Genomic DNA, 22,343 nt, shown 5'->3' on the forward strand with positions numbered 1-22,343 from the left:
ACTTTAAACAATAAAATAAAATAAAAATCAGATATTTAGAAAATACCAAATATTGCTTATATAAAACCTCAAAAATGGGCTGAATAGCAGAATGGACACAGCTGAAATGTAAAGTAATAAGTTTGGACACAAGGCCTGGGAATTCTAAGAAAGTAGAACAAAGGGCAAAAATGTACTTTTTGAATTTGTTTAAGGCGACATGGAATGAACATCGATCCCACGATTCTGAATGCATCTTAACAGGGTCCCAGGAGGAGAAAACAGGATTCTTGCGACGGAAATGTTCTCTTTTGACTGTACCCATGTGAACATCCTGGTTTGACCTTGTAATATAGTTTTATAAGACATTGTCATTCGGGGAAACTGGATAAGGCCATGTGGGATATAGTTCTTACAACTGCATGCAAATATACAATTAAGTCAAATAAAGTTTAATTAAAACTGAATTGTTTGCTCCCTGTTAGTGAGTTATAAGAGCTCCTTATATAATGTGGATACAAATCTTTTATTAGATACTAGTAGCCCAGTGCACGAATCCGTGCGAGAGTAGCTCGCTGCTGCTTGCCTAAGCTGGCCACACTGCCCACTGCCACTGGTAGCTATCTGCTGCTCATAGCTTGCTGCCCTGCCCTCCTGTAGCTCTCCGCCCACTGCCCCGCCCTCCCGTAGCTCTCTGCCCACTGCCCCGCCCTCCTGTAGCTCTCCGCCCACTGCCCCGCCCTCCTGTAGCTCTCCACCGCTTGTAGATAGGTTATGACGTTATGGCATCCTGGTTAATTTGCATATTCCTCTATTATTATATTAGATATGTTTTATAAATATTGTCTGTGGCTTATATTTTAATTTTCTCTAAGAGCAAAAAGGTTTTTATTTTAATGAAGTCCAAGTCATCATTTTTAATAGTTTGCATTTTTTTGTATCTTAAGTAAAAAAATTGTTGCTTGTCCTGGCCAATGTGGTTCAGTTGGTTGGACGTCTACCCATGCACTGAAAGACTGCCAGTTCAATATCCAGTCAGGATACATGCCTGGGTTGTGGGCTCAATCCTGGTAGGGGGCATGGAGGAGGCAGCTGATCGATGTTTCTCACTCTCCCTCTCCTTTCCTCTCTAAAAATCAGTAAAACTATTATAAAAATTGTTGCTTAACCTAATGTTACAAAGATTTTCTCCTGTATTTTCTGCTCTTTACTAGTTTATAGTTCTAACTCTCGAGTAAAATAACTTTGAGTTATTTTCCATATGACACCAAATTGATCCCATACCATTTATTGAAAAGACTATCCTTTATTCATTGAATAAATTTGACACCTTCTGTATATGTAGTAAATTATATAGCCTCAAAGATATTGATATGATCATATAGTTTTCTTAGTCTATTAATATGATAGATTATATTGCTTGACTTTTGAATATTAAGCCAACTCTGCATTCCTAGGATAAACCCACTTGGTCATGATGTGTTACCCATTTGTATATTGATGGACTTAATTTGTTAAGATTTTGGGTTAAGATTTTTGCATCTAGGTATGAGGGATATTGTTCTGTAGCGTTTTTTCTTGTCAGGTTTTGGTTATCAGTTGAGAAGTGTTCCACCATCTCCATTTTCTGGAGAAGTTTGTGTAGCCATGGTACTACTTTTTTTTGTTTTTTTTTTAAATGTTTGGTGGAGTTAACCAGTGAAGATATGTGGGCTTGGAGTTTTATTTATGGGAAGGTTTTAACTATGAATTCAATTTCTGTAATAAATTCAGGGCTAGATATTGTACCTACTTTTTCTTGAGTGAGGTTTGGTAGTTTGTATCTGTTATGGGCTGAATATTGTCCCCCCCAAATTCTAATGTTGAAGTCCTAACCCTCAGTTCTTCACAATGTGACTGAGTTCAGAGATTGGGCCCTAATCCAATAAGCCTGGTGCCCTTCTAAAAAGAGGAGACGGGCACACGGACGTGCACACAGAAAGAGCATATGAAGACACAGGAAGAAGTTGGTCAGCTACAGGCCAGGAAGAGGCCTCGAGAAATCAACCTTGTCCACACCGTGACCTCAGATTCTAGCTTACAGAATTGTGAGGGGAAAAATTCTATTGATTAAGCCACCTTGTTTGTGGTGCTTTGTTATGTCAGCCCTAGTGAATACAATCTTTCAAAGAATTGGCCCATTTCACTACGATGTTGAATTTTGTAACATAAAATTGCATTGGAAATGCAAGTCAAAATTACAAGACATTCCATCTCACACTCATTAGGGTGGCTACTATAAAAAAAATAAAAAATAAACGGCAAATGTTGATGGGAATGTGGAGAAATGGGAACTTTTGTGCACTTCTTATGGGAATTGTAAAATGGTACAGCCACTGTGGAAAGCAGTATGTCAGTTCTTCAGAAAATTAAAAATAGAATTAACCAGCAATTCCACTTCTGGGTATATATGCAAAACAATAGACATGTGGGTGTCAAAGAGATATTTGTATACCCATTTTTGTAGCAGCATTATTTATTTATTAATTTTTAAAATATATTTTATTGATTTCAGAGAGGAAGGGAGAGGGAGAGAGAGATAGAAACATCAATAATGAGAGAGAATCATTGATCAGCTGCCTCCTGCACGCCCCCTACTGAGGATTGAGCTCCCAATCTGGGCATATGCCCTTGACTGGAATTGAACCCGGGACCCTTTAGTCTGCAGGCCAATGCTCTATCCACTGAGCCAAACCAGCTGGGACGGAGCACTATTTATAATAGCTAAAATGTGACAGCAACCCAAGTGTCCATTAATGGGTGAATGAATAAGAAAAATGCTGTCTATAAATGCAAGGGAATATTCAACCTTAAAAAGGAAGGAAATTCTGATGTATGTTTTAATGTGAACCTTGAGGACATTATGCTAAGTAAAATAAACCATTCACAACAATATAAATACTGTATGATTCCACTTATGCGATACTTAGAGCAGTTGAAATAACAGAGACAGAAGGAGAATGGTGGTTGCCCAGGGTGCAGAGGGAGGGGGGGATGGAACGTTATTGTTTAATGGGTATAGTTTCAGTTTTGCAAGATGAAAAGATTTTGTAGCTGGATGGTAGTGATGTACAATATTACAAATGTAATACCACTGAACTGTACACTTAAAAAGGCCAAGATAGTTTTATGTGTATTATACACAATAAAAGATTGTCCACAGTGTTGCCTTTATTCCTATAATATTTGTAGCCTCTGAAGTATTGTCTTCAAATTTCCTGATTATGGCAATTTGTGTCTTCTTCTCCCCCCCCAATAATTCTGACTAACGTTGTTCAATTAAAAAATTTTTTTCAAAGAAACTTATTTGGTTTTATTGACTTTTCTCTATTTTTTTTTCCATTTTCTATGTCATTGATGTCTGTTCTCATCTTTATTTTCTTATTTTAAGGTTAATTTGCTTTTTTAAAAGTTTCTTCAGGTAGATGTTTGGATCACTGATATTTAGACCTTTATTGTTTTCTAATATAAATATTTAATTATATACACTTCCCTCTAAGGAATGCTTTCATTACATCCCACAAATCTTAATACATTGTATTTTCATTTTCATTTCGTGCAAAATATTCTCTAATTTCCCTTGTGATTTCTTATTTGACCCATAGTTATTTAGGAACATACTAGTATGGTTTAATTTCCAAATATTTGGGTCTTTTTTCATATCTTTCTGTTATTGGTATTTAGTTTACTTCTGTGTTGATTAGAGAACATGTCTCTATTTCCATCCTTTTCAAATTTACTGAGATTTGTTCTATTCGTCAAATGTAGTCTATCTTGGTGATGTTCCCTGTAAACTTGAATGTTTATTTTGCTGTTGTGTGGACTTTTTCACAAATACCAATTAGGACAGGTTGGGTGATAATGCTGTTTAAGACAAATTCTTACTGATTTTTTGAGTCTATTCTACTAAGAATGAGTGTCAGCATGTCCAAATATAATTATGGTTCAGTCTATTTTTTAAATTTAAATTTTATTTTTAAAATCTTTATTGTTGAAAGTATTACATATGTCCCCTTTCCCCCCCATTGACTTCTTCTAACCCTCCTCCACCCCACCCCCCATCCAGCCACACATACCCAGGCCTTCACCATCCTATTGTCTGTGTCCATGGGTTATGCATATATGCAGACAAGTTCTTTGGTTGATCTCTTCCCACCCACCCACCCCGGCTTCCCTCTGAGATTCCACAGTCTGTTCCATGCTTCTATGTCTCTGGACCTATTTTGTTCAATGGTTTATTTTGTTTATTAGATTCCACATATGCATGAGATCATGTGATACTTGCCTTTCTCTGACTGACTTATTTCACTTAGTATAATACTCTCCAGGTCCCTCCATGCTGTCTCAAAGGGTAAGAGAGCCTTCTTTTTTATGGTTCAGTCTATTTAATCCTCCCAGTTCTACCAGTTTTTCCTTTATTTGTTTTGAGGCTTTGTTCTTAGATGCCTGCACATTTAGATTTGTTATCTTTTTGATCAATGGATCACTTTGTCATGGCATCTTTCTTTATTCTTGCTAATATTCCTTTTTCTGAATTCTGCTTTGTGTGATACTAATAAAGCTACTCCAGCTATCTTTTGCTTTTTGTGTGAGTGATATATATTTTCTAGTCTTTTATTTTTAACTTGTCTTGTATCATTATGTATTTAGAGTGATTTTTCTTGTAGACAGCATATAGTTGGACCTTTATATTTTTTCTAATCTGATTTTCTCTGCCTATTCATTGGATTGTTTAGATCTTCATCCAATAGAGTAGCCAGTAGCCACATGTAGCTATTTAAATTTAAAATAATTAAAAGTAAACAAATGAAAATTCCGTTCCTCAGTTATACCAGCCGCATTTCAAGTACTCAGTAGCCACATTTGGGTAGTGGCTATTGTATTGGATAGAACTGGTTCAGAACATTTTCATCAACATAGAAAGTTCTATAGGGCAGCACTGGTAAGCCAGTCTATAGGTAAGTTCTATAGGTAAGTTCTATAGGTAAGCCAGTCATATTTAATGTGGCTATTGATGTGGTTAGGTTCAAACTCATCATCTTGCTATTTTCCCCTGTTTAATCCATTCTTCTCCCTTTCCTCTTATTCTGCCTTACTTTGAATTAAGTATTTTTTAATATTCTATTTTATCTTCACTTACTAGTTATATTCACTTACTACGTTTTTGTTTTGATTTTTCTGAGTAATGCCTTTAGGATTTACCATATACATCGTTATTTCATCAATCTACCATCAGATGGTATTATTGTAACACATTATACATAGTTTAGTTATCTTACTATTATAGTATACTTCCATTCCCCCCTTTTATTCTTTGTGCTGATTTGGTCATTTCCCCCCACCTTTTATCTAGGAAGGAGATCAGTTGTCAAGGAGGAAAGTCTAGGGTCTCTCTGGGATCAGATACTAAAATATACCCTCTCTACTGGATGCAATTCCTTTTTTTTAGTTAAATTTTTTTTTAATTTTTCAATTGCAGTTGATATACAATATTATATTAGTTTCAGGTGTACAACCCAGTGATTAGATGTTATATAACTTACTAAGTGATCACCCTGATAACTCTAGTACCCATCTGACACCATACATAGTTATTACAATACTAGAGGCCCAGTGCATGAATTCATGCATGGGTGGGGTCCTGTTGGCCTGCATGATGGGGTTGGGGGGGGGGGACTGATTGAGGACAGGGCCGGCCAGGGGGAGGGGCCATGGGAGGTTGGGGGGGGCGATTGGGGCCCCGATCGGGTTGGTTGGCTGCTGCAGTGTGTGTCACAGTGACTGGTCATTCTGGTCATTCTGTCCTTCCGGTTGCTTGGCTTTTATATATATATAGATTACTGACTATACTCCCTATGCTGTACTTTAAATTCCCATGACTATTCTGTAACTACAAATTTTACTTCTTAATCCCTTCACCTTTTCCACCCACCCTACCTACCTTCCCCCGCCCCCGCCCCCCTCCCAATCTGGCAAACTTCAAAATGTCCTCTGTATCTATGAGTCTATTTTGGTTGCACTTGTTTGTTTATTTTGTTTTAGAATCCACATGTAAGTGACGTCATATAGTATTTGTCTTTCTCTGCCTGACTTATTTCACTTAGCACAGTACCCTCTAGGTCAGGGGTGGGCAAACTTTTTGACTCGAGGGCCACAATGGGTTCTTAAACTGGACCGGAGGGCCGGAACAAAAGCATGGATGGAGTGTCTGTGTGAACTAATATAAATTCAAAGTAAACATCATTACATATAAGGGTACGGTCTTTTTATTTTTAGTTTTATTCATTTCAAACGGGCCGGATCTGGCCCGCGGGCCGTAGTTTGCCCACGGCTGCTCTAGGTCCATACAGGTTGTTGCAGGTGGCAATATTTCTTTTTTATGGCTGAGTCATATTCCATTATATATATGCACCACTTTTATTAATCCATTCAGCTACTGATGGACACTTAGGTTGCTTCCATATCTTGGCTATTGTAATAACACTGCAATGAACATATGGTTGTATATGTTTTTTTTATTTAGTGCTTGGGTTTCTTTGAATAAATACTCAGAAGTGGAAATACTGGGTCTTTCTTTGTCTCTTGTTATATAGCCTATTTTGTCTGGCATAAGTATTGTTACCCCAGCTTTTCCCCCATTTTTATTTGCATGAAATATTTTTTCCATCCCTTTACTTTTAGTCTCTGTATGTCTTTCTATCTGAAGTGGGTCTCTTGTAGGCAGCGTATGTATGGACCTTGTTTTCTTCTCCATTCAACCACTCTATGTCTTTTGATTGGATCTTTTAATCCATTTACAGTTAAAGTAATTATTGATATGTATGTAGTGATTGACATTTTGTTATTCAGATTTTTATATTTTTTCTTTTTCTTAAAGAAAACTTTTTAACATTTCTTATACCACTGGTTTGGTGGTAATGAACTCCTTCAGTTTTTTTTTTTTCGGTCTGGGATCTCCCTTATTTCTTGCAATATTAATTTGCTAGTTTATGTTGAGTAAAATGTTTTAGGGCTCGTGTTTTGCTTTGTTTTTTTCCTCTCTTCTCTTTTCCACCTTGACCATCAGTTTTTCATTTTTATAGTTGTCTTTCACTAAGCCACATCTACTCCCGTCTAGGACTGAGCATTGTGATGGAGTTTCACAGATCCTATTATTTGGTAATGCTAGAGAAATCCTCAGCTCAGACAAGAAGCCAGCAGGCAGCCTTGATTAATTCTCAGTTCTCTGCTCAGCCTTCCCTTGAGATCCAGAACCTCAAATAAATGGGTGGTCCAGGCAGTGGAGCTGTTTGTTTCAGCCTGTTTCCTACCGGGAAATCCAAATCCCAACACCCGACTCTAAGCAGAGAAAGTGGAGCCCATCCTCCACCTCACATGGAAATTTTTGGTCTCTTTTCCTCTGAAAAAGCCAAACTCCCAAGAATATTGCCTGTTCTGCTGTTCTGGGCTACAGTGCTCAGCAGCCTTGCAGCTTCTGCACCATTTACAATGTTGTATTACTATCCTGTTTCTGGCTCCAAACTTTTTTTTTTGGAGATGACTGTATCTTAGAGTGCTCCTCTTTTAAAGTTTTCTTCTGTCATTGTTATGTATTTGGAGCAGAGGGTTGTGCTGAAGTGGGAAGCTTTCTTGAACGGTATCTTAGAGTTCTTTGATCTCGAGCCACAGAAATGATCTCTGGAATTTGCACATGGGAGCCTGGGAGGTGGCACATGGGGTGGAGGGAGGCCCATGAGTAGATCCAGAGATCTGGGCAGCAGGAAATAATGGAGAGCCTGCTTCATGCTGTTCCGGGATCTAATTCCTAGAACATGATTAGAATCATGTTCAGTCATTCTGTCACTATCTTCAAGAGTCAAATTTCATGAAAGAATGTCTGATTGGCATTTCTTGGGCCATTCATATTTTTATTGGAATAATTTGATTGATAGCCTATCCAAGACTATTGTGATGAATGGAGAAGAAACCCCAAAATAAAGTTGGGGTGTTGTTTTCAGAAGATGGGAATATGCATGTTGGGCAGAAAAAACTACATATGTCCATTTTACGTGCTCTGTCACTAAGCAGGTGTGAGAACAATATAACACTATTTATCAAGTACTTATTATGTGTCAGTCCCTGCTCTTGGTCTCTCCCATCTACTAACACCTCTAATCCTTACCATACCCCATGAGACATGCATTGCTTTCATGTTACTGATTAAGATGCTGAGGCTCAGAAAGGCTGAGCGACTTTTATAGGTCACATAGCTGGGATTCAGGTCCTGTGGGTGGGGTCCTCACCCTGAGCCACGGAGCCACACTGCTTCGTTACCAGGTTGACTGAGCATTAAGCGGGACAGTGCAGCGAGCCCCTGACACAGCGCCAGGCCCTGGGATCGCTCAGTGTCAGACCAGGTTGGTCTATGGATCTGACTGGGGCTCATTGGGTTTTCTCTGTATGTGGGAAGTGAGAGGAGATGATGTGAACAGTTTTCTCTTTGAACACCCAAGGGGACTTCCGGAATGAGAGGGGATTCTCAGCAATAGAGGCCAGAGTTGAACTGGGTGACAAATCGTCTGCCTCCTGAGCTGTTTGCCGCTCTCCTTCCAGCGGACGTGCCAATGGAACAGCCTGTGGTCCTTTCCTCAGAACTGCTGGGCCCGAGGAAAGGCCACGGAACAGCTGCTGCTGATTGGGAGGATCAGAAAAGCCGGAAGTTATGTTTTTCCAGAGGAGCAATGTAACATATGTCATGTGAGTGAAAACGAGACACTCAGCATAACAATAAAGCATAATAATCACCAACAGTTATCGGTGGCTTAACAGTGTGCCAGGAGCTGGGCCCTGCGCATCACATTGCTGCATGTTGATCCTCAGAACACTGCCACAGGAAGGTCGTCTTACCACCCTGTTTTACAGATGAGAACACTGAGAATTGGGAGGTTAATTTTTCAGGCCATACAGACCGTGGTGGGGTGGGGCTAACCTTCATACCCCAGCTCCAAATCTCCACCCTGGGCTGTGCACATTGCGTTGCTGACAAAGGAAACACCCACTGTTTTTTGTTTTTTGTTTGCTATGGCCCCATCCATAAAATGACACACGTGCTTCTATTTGAGTAGCCTGTAAAGCATTTTCTCGAACTCATATGCACAATGTTGTCTTGTTTAGGAAAGGGGCATGTGCTTCGAACAACAGAGGCTCCATCTGCCTGTGACTGAGTCCAGGATGGGCACAGCTCATGTTTGGAGCAAGTCACACTGTCTGGAAAACGGTGACAACCGTGGTGACAGCTAAACAGAGTTGGGGAATGGTGTCACAGTGGGGCTTGTAACCCACCCACCATTCCTTTGACACTGTTTCTGTAAATGTTGAGTCTGACTAATGTGTAGCTTGTAGATGAATAGCATCTATATATATGAAAGGCTAATATGCTAAGTGTCCATCCGACTGGTAGCTATGACATGCACTGACCACCAGGGGGCAGACGCTCAATGCAGGAGCTACTGAGCTGCAGTGACTTGGCAGCAGAGGTTCTCGGGTGACACACCCCAAAACCAGAGAGGAAGGAGCCTGATTCCTCGCGGGGCCATGTGATTCCACCTTCTGCTGTGGGTTATGTTGTTGCTGGGGCACTGTCGGCCCGAAGCTGGTTTACTGCACACTTGTGTTTGCATTCCACACCCTGTACAACAGCAACTTTGCAGAGTGCCCTCTCGCACTCTGGGACTCCTCAGGGGATGTCGGAGAGCCAGTTTTGGCCTGATCCCCGAAGGCCAGGCTGAGGGGCCCCACCTGCCGGAGGGACCCCGCTCACTCCACAGACGCCCTTCACGCCACAGGCCACCCCAGGTGCGGCCGGCCAGGGAGGGACCATGGACGGTTGGCTCCAGGATTTGTCGGGCCCATCTCGCCCGTCAGCCATCTAATTAATTTCCTTTCAATGTGCACGAATCTGTGCACTGGGGCACTAGTGTTTTATAAGAATCCTAGGAACTAACTTCAGAAGATACAGACTCCAACCTTCAGTCATCCCTGTTCCGGGAGATTTGCTGGCCTTCAACTGTAAAGCCAGGATGACGTGGAACCAGGACGATTCACACCAGACTGCACGTGACCAGTTTGGAATGGGCTGTGCTTGAGCAGGACTTTCCCACCCCTCCCCTTGGCCTCTTTGTTCTGCTTCCCTCTCCCTCCCTAGAACAGCCCCGCCTGCACTAAGACACTTTTCTCCAGCAGGTCAACCGATTCCTAAAGGGAGACACTAAGTTCACACTGAGCACTTTTCTCCAAGGCATTGAAGCACTTTCCAGCATGATTTATTAGGCAAGAACACCACACTGCCCGTAAGCAAGGGTAGGCTGGAGCAGTGATGGCTGGTTTCTCAGCCCTCGGTTGTTTGCTAAGGGCTCACTGTGTGAAGCCTCCTGTGCTCGGCTCTGCAGGGAGGCACCAGGATGTAAAAGATGACCTGCTGCTGCTTTGAGGAGCTGCATGGGCCTCTCAGGACAGAGGCACGTGGACACAGGTCCAAAGCCTTCAGGGGAGTGACGGCTGCAGGAGACTAGAGCAGTGGTTCTCAACCTTCTGGCCCTTTAAATATAGTTCCTCATGTTGTGACCCAACCATAAAGTTATTTTCGTTGCTACTTCATAACTGTAATGTTGCTACTGTTGTGAATCGTAATGTAAATATCTGATATGCAGGATGGTCTTAGGCGACCCCTGTGAAAGGGTCATTCGACCACCAAAGGGGTCGCGACCCACAGGTTGAGAACCGTTGGACTAGAGGATGGGAGAGAAGGGATGAGGAAAGATTATGTCAAGAGGAGCCACTTGAGTTGCGTGGCATTTTACCAGGGGAAGTAGGGTATGACAGGAGGGCACCTGGCATGGTCACTTAGGGCCGTGGAGGAGACAGTGGGCGGTCCCCAGCATACCTGCTCCAGCCTGGGACTTGAATCACCTACTCACTGCTGCCCTGATCACAAAGGGTTTCAGAGGCCTGGCTGAAGAGTTTACTTTATCCTGAGGCTCTGTGTGTGTGTGTGTGTGTGTGTGTTAGGGGGGGGGGTTCTCAGTCAAGGTCATAGCCGTGAGGAGCAGAGCCAACTCTGGCTGGTTTGGGTTATAAAGGAATTGTCTGAAGAGAAACCAGGGAAGTCAAAGAGCTGCCAGGAAGGCTGGAGAAGCAGGCTAGATGAAAGACGGGAACCCCCACCCTGAAGGGGTGTGGCCAGTCTGAAAACGGCCCTCAGCCCCTCACCCAGGCTGGCCAGGCACCCCAGCGGGACCCCCACCTTGATCCGGCACACCCTTCAGGGCAAACCAGCCAGCCCCCACCCATGCTCCAGGCCTCTATCCTATATAATAAAAGGGTAATATGCAAATTGACCCTAACAGCAGAACAACTGGGAATGACTGGTCACTATGACACACACTGACCACCAGGGGGCAGACACTCAATGCAGGAGATGCCCCCTGGTGGTCAGTGCGCTCCCACAGGGGGAGCTCTGCTCAGCCACAAGCCAAGCTAATGGTTGCCAGCACAGTGGTGGTGGCGGGAGCCTCTCCCGCCTCCTCAGCAGCGCTAAGGATGTCCTACTGCAGCTTAGGCCTGATCCCTGCTGGCAAGTGGACATCCCCTGAGGGCTTCCCGGCTGCCAGAAGGATGTCTGACTGCCAGCTTAGGCCTGATCCCCTGGGGAGCAGGCCTAAGCCAGCAGGTGGACATCCCCCGAGGGGTCCCAGACTGTGAAAGGGCACAGGCCGGGCTGAGGGACCCCCCCGAGTGCACAAATGTTTGTGCACTGGGCCTCTAGTCTTTTCATATGCTTCTTGGCCATTTGTATATTTTTTTTTGGAGAAATGTGTCTTCAAATCCTTTGTCTATTTTAATATGAACTCAATCTTTATTATTGAGTCATAAGAATTCTTTATGTATGCTAGATAGAAATCCTTTAACAGATATATGGCTTTTTTTATTCTGTAGGTTGTGTTTTCACTTTCTTCATGGAATCCTTTGAAGGATAGATGTTTTTAATTTTGATGGAGCCCAATTTATTTTGTTCTTTAGTTGCATAAGCAACTAAATAGTTTTGGTGTCATAGCTAAGAAGCCATTGATATCCAGGGCCATGAAGACTTGCCCCTATACTTTCTTCTAAAAGTTTCATAGTTTTGGCTCTTACATACAGGTCTTTCATCCATTTTGAATATGGGGTGAGGTAAGGATCAAACTTCCTTCTTCTACATGTGGCTGCCCAGTTCTCCCAGCACCATTTCTTGAGGAGACAGACTTTTGGATCTTTCTCCACATACTGGAACCTCTCGTTAGTACAGTCTTTCATTTGATTCTTGTTTTTCAATGTATATACATATGTTCTTTCTCCTTTTTTCACAAATCGTAACATATATACCTTCTATAGCATGCTTTTTGTGCTTTTTTGACTTAAGCAATATATCTTGGAGATTGTTCCAGAACAGTACTCCAAAAATCTCTCTCAGTCTCTTTACAGGACACAGGACTCCGTTGCATGAAGGAACTGTGGTTCATTTAATCAGTCCTATGTTAGCAGTTATGGGGCATTTCCCAATCTTTGATTACAAGCCATGATGTACAGACTTTTTGTACATATGGAAATTTATATGTATGGATATAAATCTTTATGATAAGAGGAATCTATTGAATCTAGATGCTTTCAATATTTAACAGATATTGCCATGTTGCTCTGCAGACATGTAGTCAATTTATACTGCTGCCAGCAACACATGAGTGCCCATTCCTCACAGCTTTGCCAACACAGAATGCTATCTCAGTTTTTAAAAATATATATTTTTATTGATTTTTAGAAAGAGGAAGGAAGAGGGAGAGAGAGAAACATCAATGTTAGAGTGAAACATCAATCGGTTGCCTCCCACATGCCTCCTACTAGGGACCGAACCCACAACCCAGGCATGTGCCCTGACTGGGAATCGAACTGGCAACCTTTCAGTGCATGGGACAATACCAAACCAACTAAGTCACACCGGCTAAGGCAGCCGTGGGCAAACTACGGCCCGCGGGCCGGATCCGGCCCGTTTGAAATGAATAAAACTAAAAAAAAAAAAGACTGTACCCTTTTATGTAATGATGTTTACTTTGAATTTATATTAGTTCACACAAACACTCCATCCATGCTTTTGTTCCGGCCCTCCGGTCCAGTTTAAGAACCCATTGTGGCCCTCGAGTCAAAAAGTTTGCCCACCCCTGGGCTAAGGTTATCTCAGTTTTTGAATTATTACCTCAGTTTCCATTTGCATTGATCTTACTAAGAGTGAGGTTAAATACCTTTTCCTATGTTTAAGGAACACTTATATTTCCTTCCCTATAAATTGTCTCTTCAGATCCCTTGCCTTTTTTTTGTTCTTTTCATATTGATTGTGAGAGCACTGTATAGATTAAAGATATGCGCAGAAAATGCTTTTTCTTATCTGTATTTTAACTTTTGAGGTTATTTACAGTTTTAAAACACAAAATCATTTTTATTCCTATGGAGTTGAATTTATCCATTTGTTCTACTATGTCTTTGGGTTTTGAGTTGTACCTAGAAAGGCCTTCTCCACTCAGAGTTTTAAAAAAGATTTCAAGTTTGTGATTTTATTTACTATGTTTAAATATTTGATCCATCTGGAATTTATTCTAGAATAAGGTAGAATTGGAATCCAGCTTTCCTCCAGATGGCAATCCAGTTGTTTAACAACTTTTTTAGAATGACTCTTCCTACTAATTTGAAAAGCTTTTTATTATGTCCTATATTACAGATTACCATTATTATTATTATTTTACTGCTATAGTTTGTTTATATTTCAATATAAACTTGATCATCAGTTTTCTTGTTTTGGAAAATCCTGTTGACATCTTAATTGGGTTAACATTACCTATATAGGTTAATTTAGGGGACGTGATAATTTATCATGAGCCTGCCTTGGCAGAGGAAGGAGGTACGATGAATAGAAATGTTCCCAGACCTACAACACTCAACATATCACAAGATCAGGCATCATGAGCCTTCAGTGATGACTGATCCCCCTTTAATACACACATCTAGCAGCCATTCTGTGAGCACCTACTTTTTGCCAGCATGTGGCTGAGGCTTCTAATCGCCTCCCATTAGCCACGCCTCCCGTCTTTTTTAGTGATAAGAGTTTTAGTGCACACATCTACTGGGCTAAACATCCTTATTTCCCAGTCCTTGTAGCGAAGTTTGGCCATGTAAATGGAGGGTCATGTGGGGTTTCTGAGAATTCTCTCTCTTTTTTTTAATAGATGGCATTTTATTGCATGAGAAGGGAGGAAATACACTTTACATGTTAACAATGGCAGTTTTTTTAAAAAAATATACTTTATTGATTTTTTTACAGAGAGGAAGGGAGAAGGATAGAGAGTTAGAAACATCGATCAGCTGCCTTCTGCACACCCCCTACTGGGGATGTGCCCGCAACCAAGGTACATGCCCTTGACCAGAATTGAACCTGGCGCCCTTCAGTCCGCAGGCTGACGCTCTAGCCACTGAGCCAAACTGATTAGGGCTCTGAGAATTCTTCTGAAAGGGAAGGGGAACCCCCCTTTTTTTGCCCCTTCCTCCTCCTGGCGGCTTGCAATGCAAACCCGATGGCTGCAGCTTAGCCATTATGGACCAGGAGGCTCCGTGCTAAGCAGATGGAGCAGCGAAGCAGTGGAGGCGGGGTTGCTGGGGACTGAGAGTGGACACGGTATAGGGTCTGTGTTAGTCAGGCTTCTCCAGGGAAGCCAACCCAACAGGAGGCACATACAGTGGGGCCTTGACTTACGAGTTTAATTCGTTCGGAGACCGAGCTCGTTAACTCAAATTACTCTATCAACTCAATGCAAAAAATCAGCCGAGAGACAGCTGGTATCTCAAAAAACTCGTTAGTCAGGCCACTGGTAAGTCAAGGCCCCACTGTATCTGTCTCCAGCCTGCAAACCGCAGGTGGTGGGACTGCTGAGCCTCCATAATAACGTGAGCCCAGTCCTCATAATACATTTATGTTTTTAATCTGTAGATATAGATATATCTACACACACTAAACACAAATATTATAAATGTATATGTACATATATACAGGGTATTACATATGTATTTTATGTGTGATATACTAGTATGTATGTTACATGTATGTGTATATAAATTTATTATTAAAGATTGGCTCACGTGACTTTGGAGGCTGAGAAGTCCCACAATCTGCCGTCCACAAGCAGAGACTCAGGAGAGCCAGCATGTGGCTTCCAGTCCGAGTGCGAAGGCGTGAGGACCAGGAGACCCGATTGATGGCGTAAGGTCCAGTCTGAGGGCAGGAGGTGACCACCACCCCAGCTCAGAACGAGTCGGGTGGCAGGAGTACGTTCTCCCTTCCCCTGCCCTGTGCACTGAGGCCCGGACCAGCGGATGAGGCCACCCCACCAGGGAGAGCCACTGCTTCCCTCCGTCCTCAGATGTAAATGTTAATCTCACCCACAAACCCACATAGACACCCAGAAGAATGGCTGAGCAAACATCTGGGCAGCCCATGTCCCAGTCAAGTTGACACATAAAAGTAACCATTACAGCTTCCCGTTTCTAACTGGCTTCAAACACTGTGAGGAGGGCCTGGTAGGTGACCAGAGACCTGAAGTCTACGCAAGATTTTGTCAGCCAGAGGACACAGCACGGACATTCCAGGAGGAGACAGCAGCACGAGACAGGCAGAGAAAAGAAAGGCATGGCTTCTGTTGAGAACTGAGAAATGTGGGGCATCCAGGTTGACTGTACATAGGATAAAGGTCTAGGTCAGTGGTAGGACTTAAAAGAAATGCGAAGCCATAATAGATTTGGGGACCAACTTGTAGCACCGTACTTACAGTCGGTTAGACATATACTCCTAATTTAACATAGAATTAACGGTAAAAGAAGCACTTTATAGTGTGTTTCTCAACCTGGTTTTCCTCTCTCAACATATGCTCCCATCAGTGATCGTGGTTCACGTAGCCGCAGGCTCGCTCCCGGGAGGGGCGGTGCCTCCTCTCAGTCTCCACAGAAGGTGTCTGTGGATCCAACACGCTGGGAATCGGACCGTCCTTGGGGAGGCTGCCCCCCGTCTCAGCCACCCCCACTTTTGGATCACTGCTCTTGGCCGTAGCCGGCCTATTCTGCTGTAAGAAGGATTAATTTTTATCCAAAGTGTAAGACCTAGTAATGTGAGTGCAGATTTTGATAGATGTTTATAGGCAGGCAAATAGTTTAACATGCATAACCCAATGCTACCTGCCCCTTCTGGGGTCGTGGGTACAAATGAAAGCTTAGCAACAAAAGCCCGAGTTTGCTCGGCAGTGTCGGCCGCGTGGTTACGGACAAGACGGCACTCTTCCGTGTGCCCCTTCTCTGCGCAGATTGTGGGGGCAGGGGCACCTCCATGGTCTCCCACACTTCTCTGGCCTCTGGGAAGTTTTTGTCCGTGTTGCCCGGAGTCACCTCCAGCATGTTCCAGGACCACACTTCTGAAGGCCTCTGCTGCTGGGTGCTCACCTGTGGGTATATTCCCTCCTGCCCCAGAGCAGGCGTAGACCTAGAAGAAGAGTCCCTTAAGTCCCTAAGTCCCCACCCCACTGTCCAGATGCCAAGAGCTTTCTGGAACCTCTGGGATAGCTGGTCACACTCCTGGGGTACCAGCCACAAGACACTCCCAGGCCTAATCCCCAGCCCCCCTCCCTGCTTCCGAGACCAGCTTCTCTCACAGCCTACGGGAGTTTCCAGGCCTCCTACGTTCCTTGAATTGAGATCCAGAACAGGGGGCCCAGAAGGAGGAAACAGTCCATCTCACCTGTTAGGGGCAGCCTTCCTAGCCTGCCCAGGATGACTGAGGGGGCAACTCCATCTCCTTCATGGGGCAACCCTCACCTCTCTCTATAGCAGCGGTTCTCAACCTGTGGGTCGCGACCCCTTTGGCGGTCGAACGACCCTTTCACAGGGATCGCCTAAGACCATCCTGCATATCAGATTTTTACATTACGATTCATAACAGTAGCAACATTACAGTTATGAAGTAGCAACTAAAATAATTTTATGGTTGGGTCACAATATCAGGAACTGTATTTAAAGGGCCAGAAGGTTGAGAACCACTGCTCTATAGGAATGTGGTCTTGCCCTAACATCCCAATGTCACTTTTCTCAGAGTAAGATGTGCTACATGATGGGAATCAGCTGAAGCACGTATAGCATGCAGATTCCTGGGCCTGGGACCCAGAATTTGCTAGAAGAGACTGCAACATCATTCCTTGGAGTCAGACATTTTGGGTCTTGAATGCTCTATATTGGGGCATCGGTCACACAGACAGGCCTGAGCATCTCCCACCTGCTGCTCCTGTGTGAGGAGGGTCCTGGGGCTCACCATTCTTCCTTCGTCCTCTGGGCCTTAGCTCTTGCCCTCTTCTGAACAGCCACTCTGAAGCATCCATCTTATATAAAAACTGCTGTTTGAAATTTTAACCCTGATAGTATGGCTTCTGTAAATGCTTGCTGGCTTAAATAATAAGGAAAATAAGACTACTCCCATCCAGAGAGGCTGTAAACTCTGCCCCAGACAGAGCTGTCAGTGCTGACACCAGGCCAGGCCTTGAGATATGGTGTCATGGCCCCTTCCCAGCACGCAGGCCTTCTTTCTCAGAAGGCCCAGAAGTCTCATTCCAAATTTGGGAGACAAAGGACTGGAAAAAGTATAAATAGAGAGAGTTTCCTTCATGTTGGGGGGCCCAGAATTTGAAAGACACATTTTTCTCTGGGCCTGCGCAGAATTTAATAATAAATTCCCTTTCTCTAAGCGTGGCTTGGTTTTTCTCCGGTCTTCTGTAACAACTCAAACAGCAACACACATTCAAGAGGTTTGTAGCCATTTGGGCAGGTAAAGGCAGCCCGAACCCTCACTTAGAGAAGGACCATTCCTATCAGGAAATGGGGTCGGGGGACACAGCTTTGCCTCCACCTGGGCCCCTGGTACTTCATCTCAGAGAACAATTGGCCTCTATAGGGGCTCAGCTTCCCAAGTGTCTTCATCTCACAGATCTGCAGACAGCTTCTGCTTTTCATTTGCATAACCAAGTGGTTCCGCTGGGACAGAGCAGTGGACACACACCAGCGTTGTGGGCAGGAGGGTTATGGGCCTGGTGAGAGGGTGGCCCTGCCATTTATGGGGACAATTACACCCAGGCCACAGGTGTAAGCAGGGGGGTCCCGGGCCCACAGGAACAGACGATTGTCCTGCTAATGGGCCAGATGTAGTGTGTTTTGCTTTTTGTTTTTTGTGGTTGTCATTGTGTTCTTCGAAAAACTGAGCCAACACTATAAAACCAAACATTTCAAATAAAAATCCAGATTTCTGGATCTTCTGGAAAAATTCAGGAGATTACTACTACCAGTCCTGCCTCACAGCGGCAGTGTCACGGGGTGCCTGCCCCGCGGGGCCATCCCCCCCCCCCCCGCACCTGGCAGGTGTGTCTATGGGTAGTCATCATGCTGTTCCCCTTCCCCAGTTTAGGACATCAGCCTGCCCTGTCCTGAGTCTGAAACCTCAGGGGTGAGGAGAGGACGCTGGCCCCCTCCTGAGTCAGAACCTCAGCTCAGAGCCAGGACAGGAGCACCTGATCACACTGCTGTCCAATTAACCACTCTTTCCCAAGGAATGGTCATGCCATTCGGGAAGAAACTTTCTCCGTGCCTATGCCAGGGACCTGGGCTAGCAGTTTCTTGTCTTTCATCTGGATTTGCCAACTGTGTGTTTCCCCTGGAAGCTTGGCACCCACAGGGGATGTTCTCCCCATGGTGCCCACAACCCCACAAGCTGGGGCTGAGTGTCGGACACAGGTAAACTTGGCACCAAGTCCCAGTACTACTTTGCCTGGGGTACGTGTCCACAGGCACAGCGTTTGCCCCCAAGGGTATGTAGTGTTCTTCGGGGTCCTCTCCATCCCCCAGTGTTCAAATGTCCCAGCATCGTACACTGGGAACTGATTTTTTAACACGGTTTTCTTCTATAGATGGCCTTGTCTTGTCACAAGTGTTGTTTCTTTTAAAAAAATTATTTTTATTGATTTCAGAGAGGAAGGGAGAGGGAGAGAGAGAGAGAAACACCAAGGCTGAGAGAGAATCATTGATCGGCTGCCTCCTGCATGCCCCACAATGGGGATCGAGCCCGTAAACCAGGCATGTGCCCTGACCTGGAATCCAACCATGACCTCCTGGTTTGTAAGTGGACGCTCAACCAGTGAGCCACGCCAGCCGGGCACAAGTATTGTTTCTCACTGTTTTAAAGGTGAGCTTACCTAGAGAGCAGGTGCAGCCAGTGCGCCCCAGGCAGCAAGCCCGGGAGGCCCCTAAAAATCTCCATTATTTAAAAATTTTAAAACCAGATGAACAAGCTTAGAGATTCCAGATTTCATTTAAAAACTAAGATAGTGTTATTCTAAAAAGACTTCCTTTACATGATCCAATAACAATAAAATTGCTTGGCATCTTACAAAACTTAAAATGTGATCTAATTAAGAGCATTAAAAGGCACCTGAATGTCTGTGTTTTGTCTTTAGTTGGGAGCAAGCGTGTTTCCTGTTTCTCGGCAGGGACACGAGCAAGCAGACAGAAGACAGGGAGGCAGAGGAGGTGAGCGCACATTTCTTTAGGCTAAAAATGATTACATTTTCAGACAAAGCTCTTCCTAATCCAAGACAGAGAAGGGTTGGGTCATATAGACAGATGACCTCGATGTCAAAGTTTTGCTTTATTTTTGGCTTAATTGATTTTATTTTAAATGTTTGAACATCGTGCAAAATAAAATCAATTCCATCCCTGAAAATACTTCTAGTATGCCCGGCCCAGCGTGGTTCAGTGGTTGAGCGCCTACCTAAGAACCAGGGGTCATGGTTGGATTCCCGGTCAGGGCACATGCCTGGTTTGAGGATTTGACCCCCAGTAGGGGGTGTGCTAGAGGCAGCTGATCAATGATTCTCATCATTGATGTTTTTCTCTCTCTCTCTCTCTTCCTCTCTGAAAGAAATAAAAATATATTTTTAAAATATTTCTAGTATGGAAGAAATGATGGTCTTGCAGGCCTCCGCCCTCTCCCCACCCGTCCATCTCTCCAAGGACCACCCAGAGCTAACCCTGTAACCTTTCCTGGTGATGCTGATTTACACATCATTTAACTCATTTAAACTGGAGCACGGTGCCCTGCGCACAGGCATCTCTCAGAAGCTTTCTGCCCCTGGGTTTTCCGTGGAATCCGAGTGCAATCTCGTCTCACTGCCCTTCCGCTCTGGTCATGGAGCGGAGAGCAGGCCCTGGTGGACGCGGGAGGCTGCCCTGAGGCTCCAGTACAGGCGGAGGGGCCGTGTAGGAGGAGGGCAAGGGGGCTGAAGGGAGCGCTTTCACCAGTTCAACATTGATGTCCCAGGGTCCTGGGCGGGTCCACCGTCCTTGGAGCCGAAGTTACAGCACCAAGTGCAGATGGGAAAGCGGCCATTGCATTTCTCAGCAGAAAATAGGGATCACTGTTCGAGGAGGAAGAAATTTCCTGATTTAAGATGGAATTCGTAGGCAGCAACTGTTTTAGTCACACGGGAGAAGCTCAACATAAACATCTTAAGTTAAAAAAAAGATATATAATTGGTACATGCAACAAGATCCCAAATTGTTGAATTCAGCTTCTATATATGTCTATTTCTTGGTAAGTATTCAGTCATAAATAGAAGAAACCCAAATTGAAATATACCAAAATGTTAGCAAATTTACACTTTACTTTTACCTATATTTTTCCATTTACTGCAGTGAAAATGCACTTCTTTGGTAGTAATATGTTTATATGAAGACAAAGATAGAAGGCTATACTGAGATAACTTGCTGGTCTTTTGGAAAGAGGGTTAATTCTAGGGCTACTAACCGTGGGAAAGCAGGCGCCGGATGCCAGGAAGAATGCTTTACCTTCAGGTTCCCAGGAAGGATAATGAAATATTTCCAAAGAGCCCTAAGTGAGTCCTCAGCTCTGAGTACAATCTGATAAGTGAGGTTTGGGCTGAAAATGAAAGTTTTATCCCCTATTTTATCCCATGGGAGAGAGAACTTGTACAGTGGCTTCATCAAGTGCTAGATGCCGTTTAAGTCCTGGGGTGCAGGGGGCTTGAGGCTGCCTGGAGCAAAGGGAAGGGTAGCTCCCAGGGTGCGGGGAAGCCCAGGGGAAGCCCAGGGCGGGGCGGCCACTCCCGAGGGGCGGGGTGAGCCCAGCGCAGCAGCGCCAGAAGCCTGAGAGCCGCTCTGTCACCACACGCCCAGGCTCCTGTGCGTCTTCTCCAAGGCGCGCTGCTTTCTTCCCGGGACCTCACATTAGCGCCATTAGATCAGTATCTGCAGCTCTTCCTCTTCTCTGCTCTATAGCTAGGAATATGGCTGCGGCTGGTGCATGGGCCTGACAGCAAAAGGAGCGTCATTTTGACATGATAGATCTTTACACTGACGTAAGGAAACCCCTCTCTAGCTCCGAGGGCTGTCTTTTCCTCCAGAGGGCCGGGAGCCCCTTTTCCCTCGGGCCCTGCCTCCACTGGGCCCTCAGAACAGCCTGTGGACTGGCTAATGCAAAAGGAGGCAGGTCATTTTCTTGTGTGAGAGGAGAATAACTGAAGATTTTAAAACATATATTCTTTATTGATTTCAGAGAAGAAGGGAGAGGGAGAGATAGAAATATCAAAGATGGCCCTAGCTGGTTTGGCTCGGTGGATAAAGCATCAGCCTGCTGACTGAAGGGTCCCAGGTTCAATTCCGGTCAAGGGCACATGCCCGGGTTGCAGGCTTGATCCCCAGCGGGAAGTGTGCAGGAGGCAGCCAATCAATGATTCTCTCTCATCATTGATGTTTCTATCTCTCTCTTCCCTCTCCCGTCCTCTCTGAAATCAATAAAAATATATTAAAAAAGAAAGAAATATCAATGATGAGAGAGAATCATTGATTAGCTGCCTTTTGCAGGCCCTACACAGGATTGAGCCTGCAACCTGGGCATGTACCCTGACCGGGAATCGAACTGTGACCTCCTGATTCCTAGGTCAACACTCAATCACTGAGCCATGCTGGCCAGGCGAATAACCAACGATTTGGCTTCAGGTAATTGTCTATTAGCATTTTATGTAGGATTCCATTGGGAACAGGAAATAAACTTGTAGGATTAGCCAGGTTTCCAAATATTGAAATTGACTGTTAGTTCAGATTTTCAAAGGCCACTATTTTCCCTCCCCCCGCCCCCCCATCCGTCTTTAATTTTGCTGTTCCTAGCG

The 22,343-nt window shown here is 44.2% G+C and overlaps 1 protein-coding gene across 1 annotated transcript in view; it reads left to right on the forward strand.

Annotated features, from left to right (window-relative positions):
• OGDHL (oxoglutarate dehydrogenase like) overlaps positions 1–16,683 on the forward strand; it is a 46,855-nt gene extending 30,172 nt beyond the window's left edge. Inside the window, 2 exon segments of the mRNA XM_014463322.2 lie at positions 16,428–16,565; positions 16,652–16,683. Coding sequence (XP_014318808.2) covers positions 16,428–16,565; positions 16,652–16,683 — 170 coding nt within the window.
• The last annotated feature ends 5,660 nt before the right edge of the window (positions 16,684–22,343 follow it).

Source organism: Myotis lucifugus, unplaced genomic scaffold (assembly GCF_000147115.1).
Source record: "Myotis lucifugus unplaced genomic scaffold, Myoluc2.0 scaffold_206, whole genome shotgun sequence".
In the NCBI taxonomy this organism is placed as follows: domain Eukaryota; kingdom Metazoa; phylum Chordata; class Mammalia; order Chiroptera; family Vespertilionidae; genus Myotis; species Myotis lucifugus.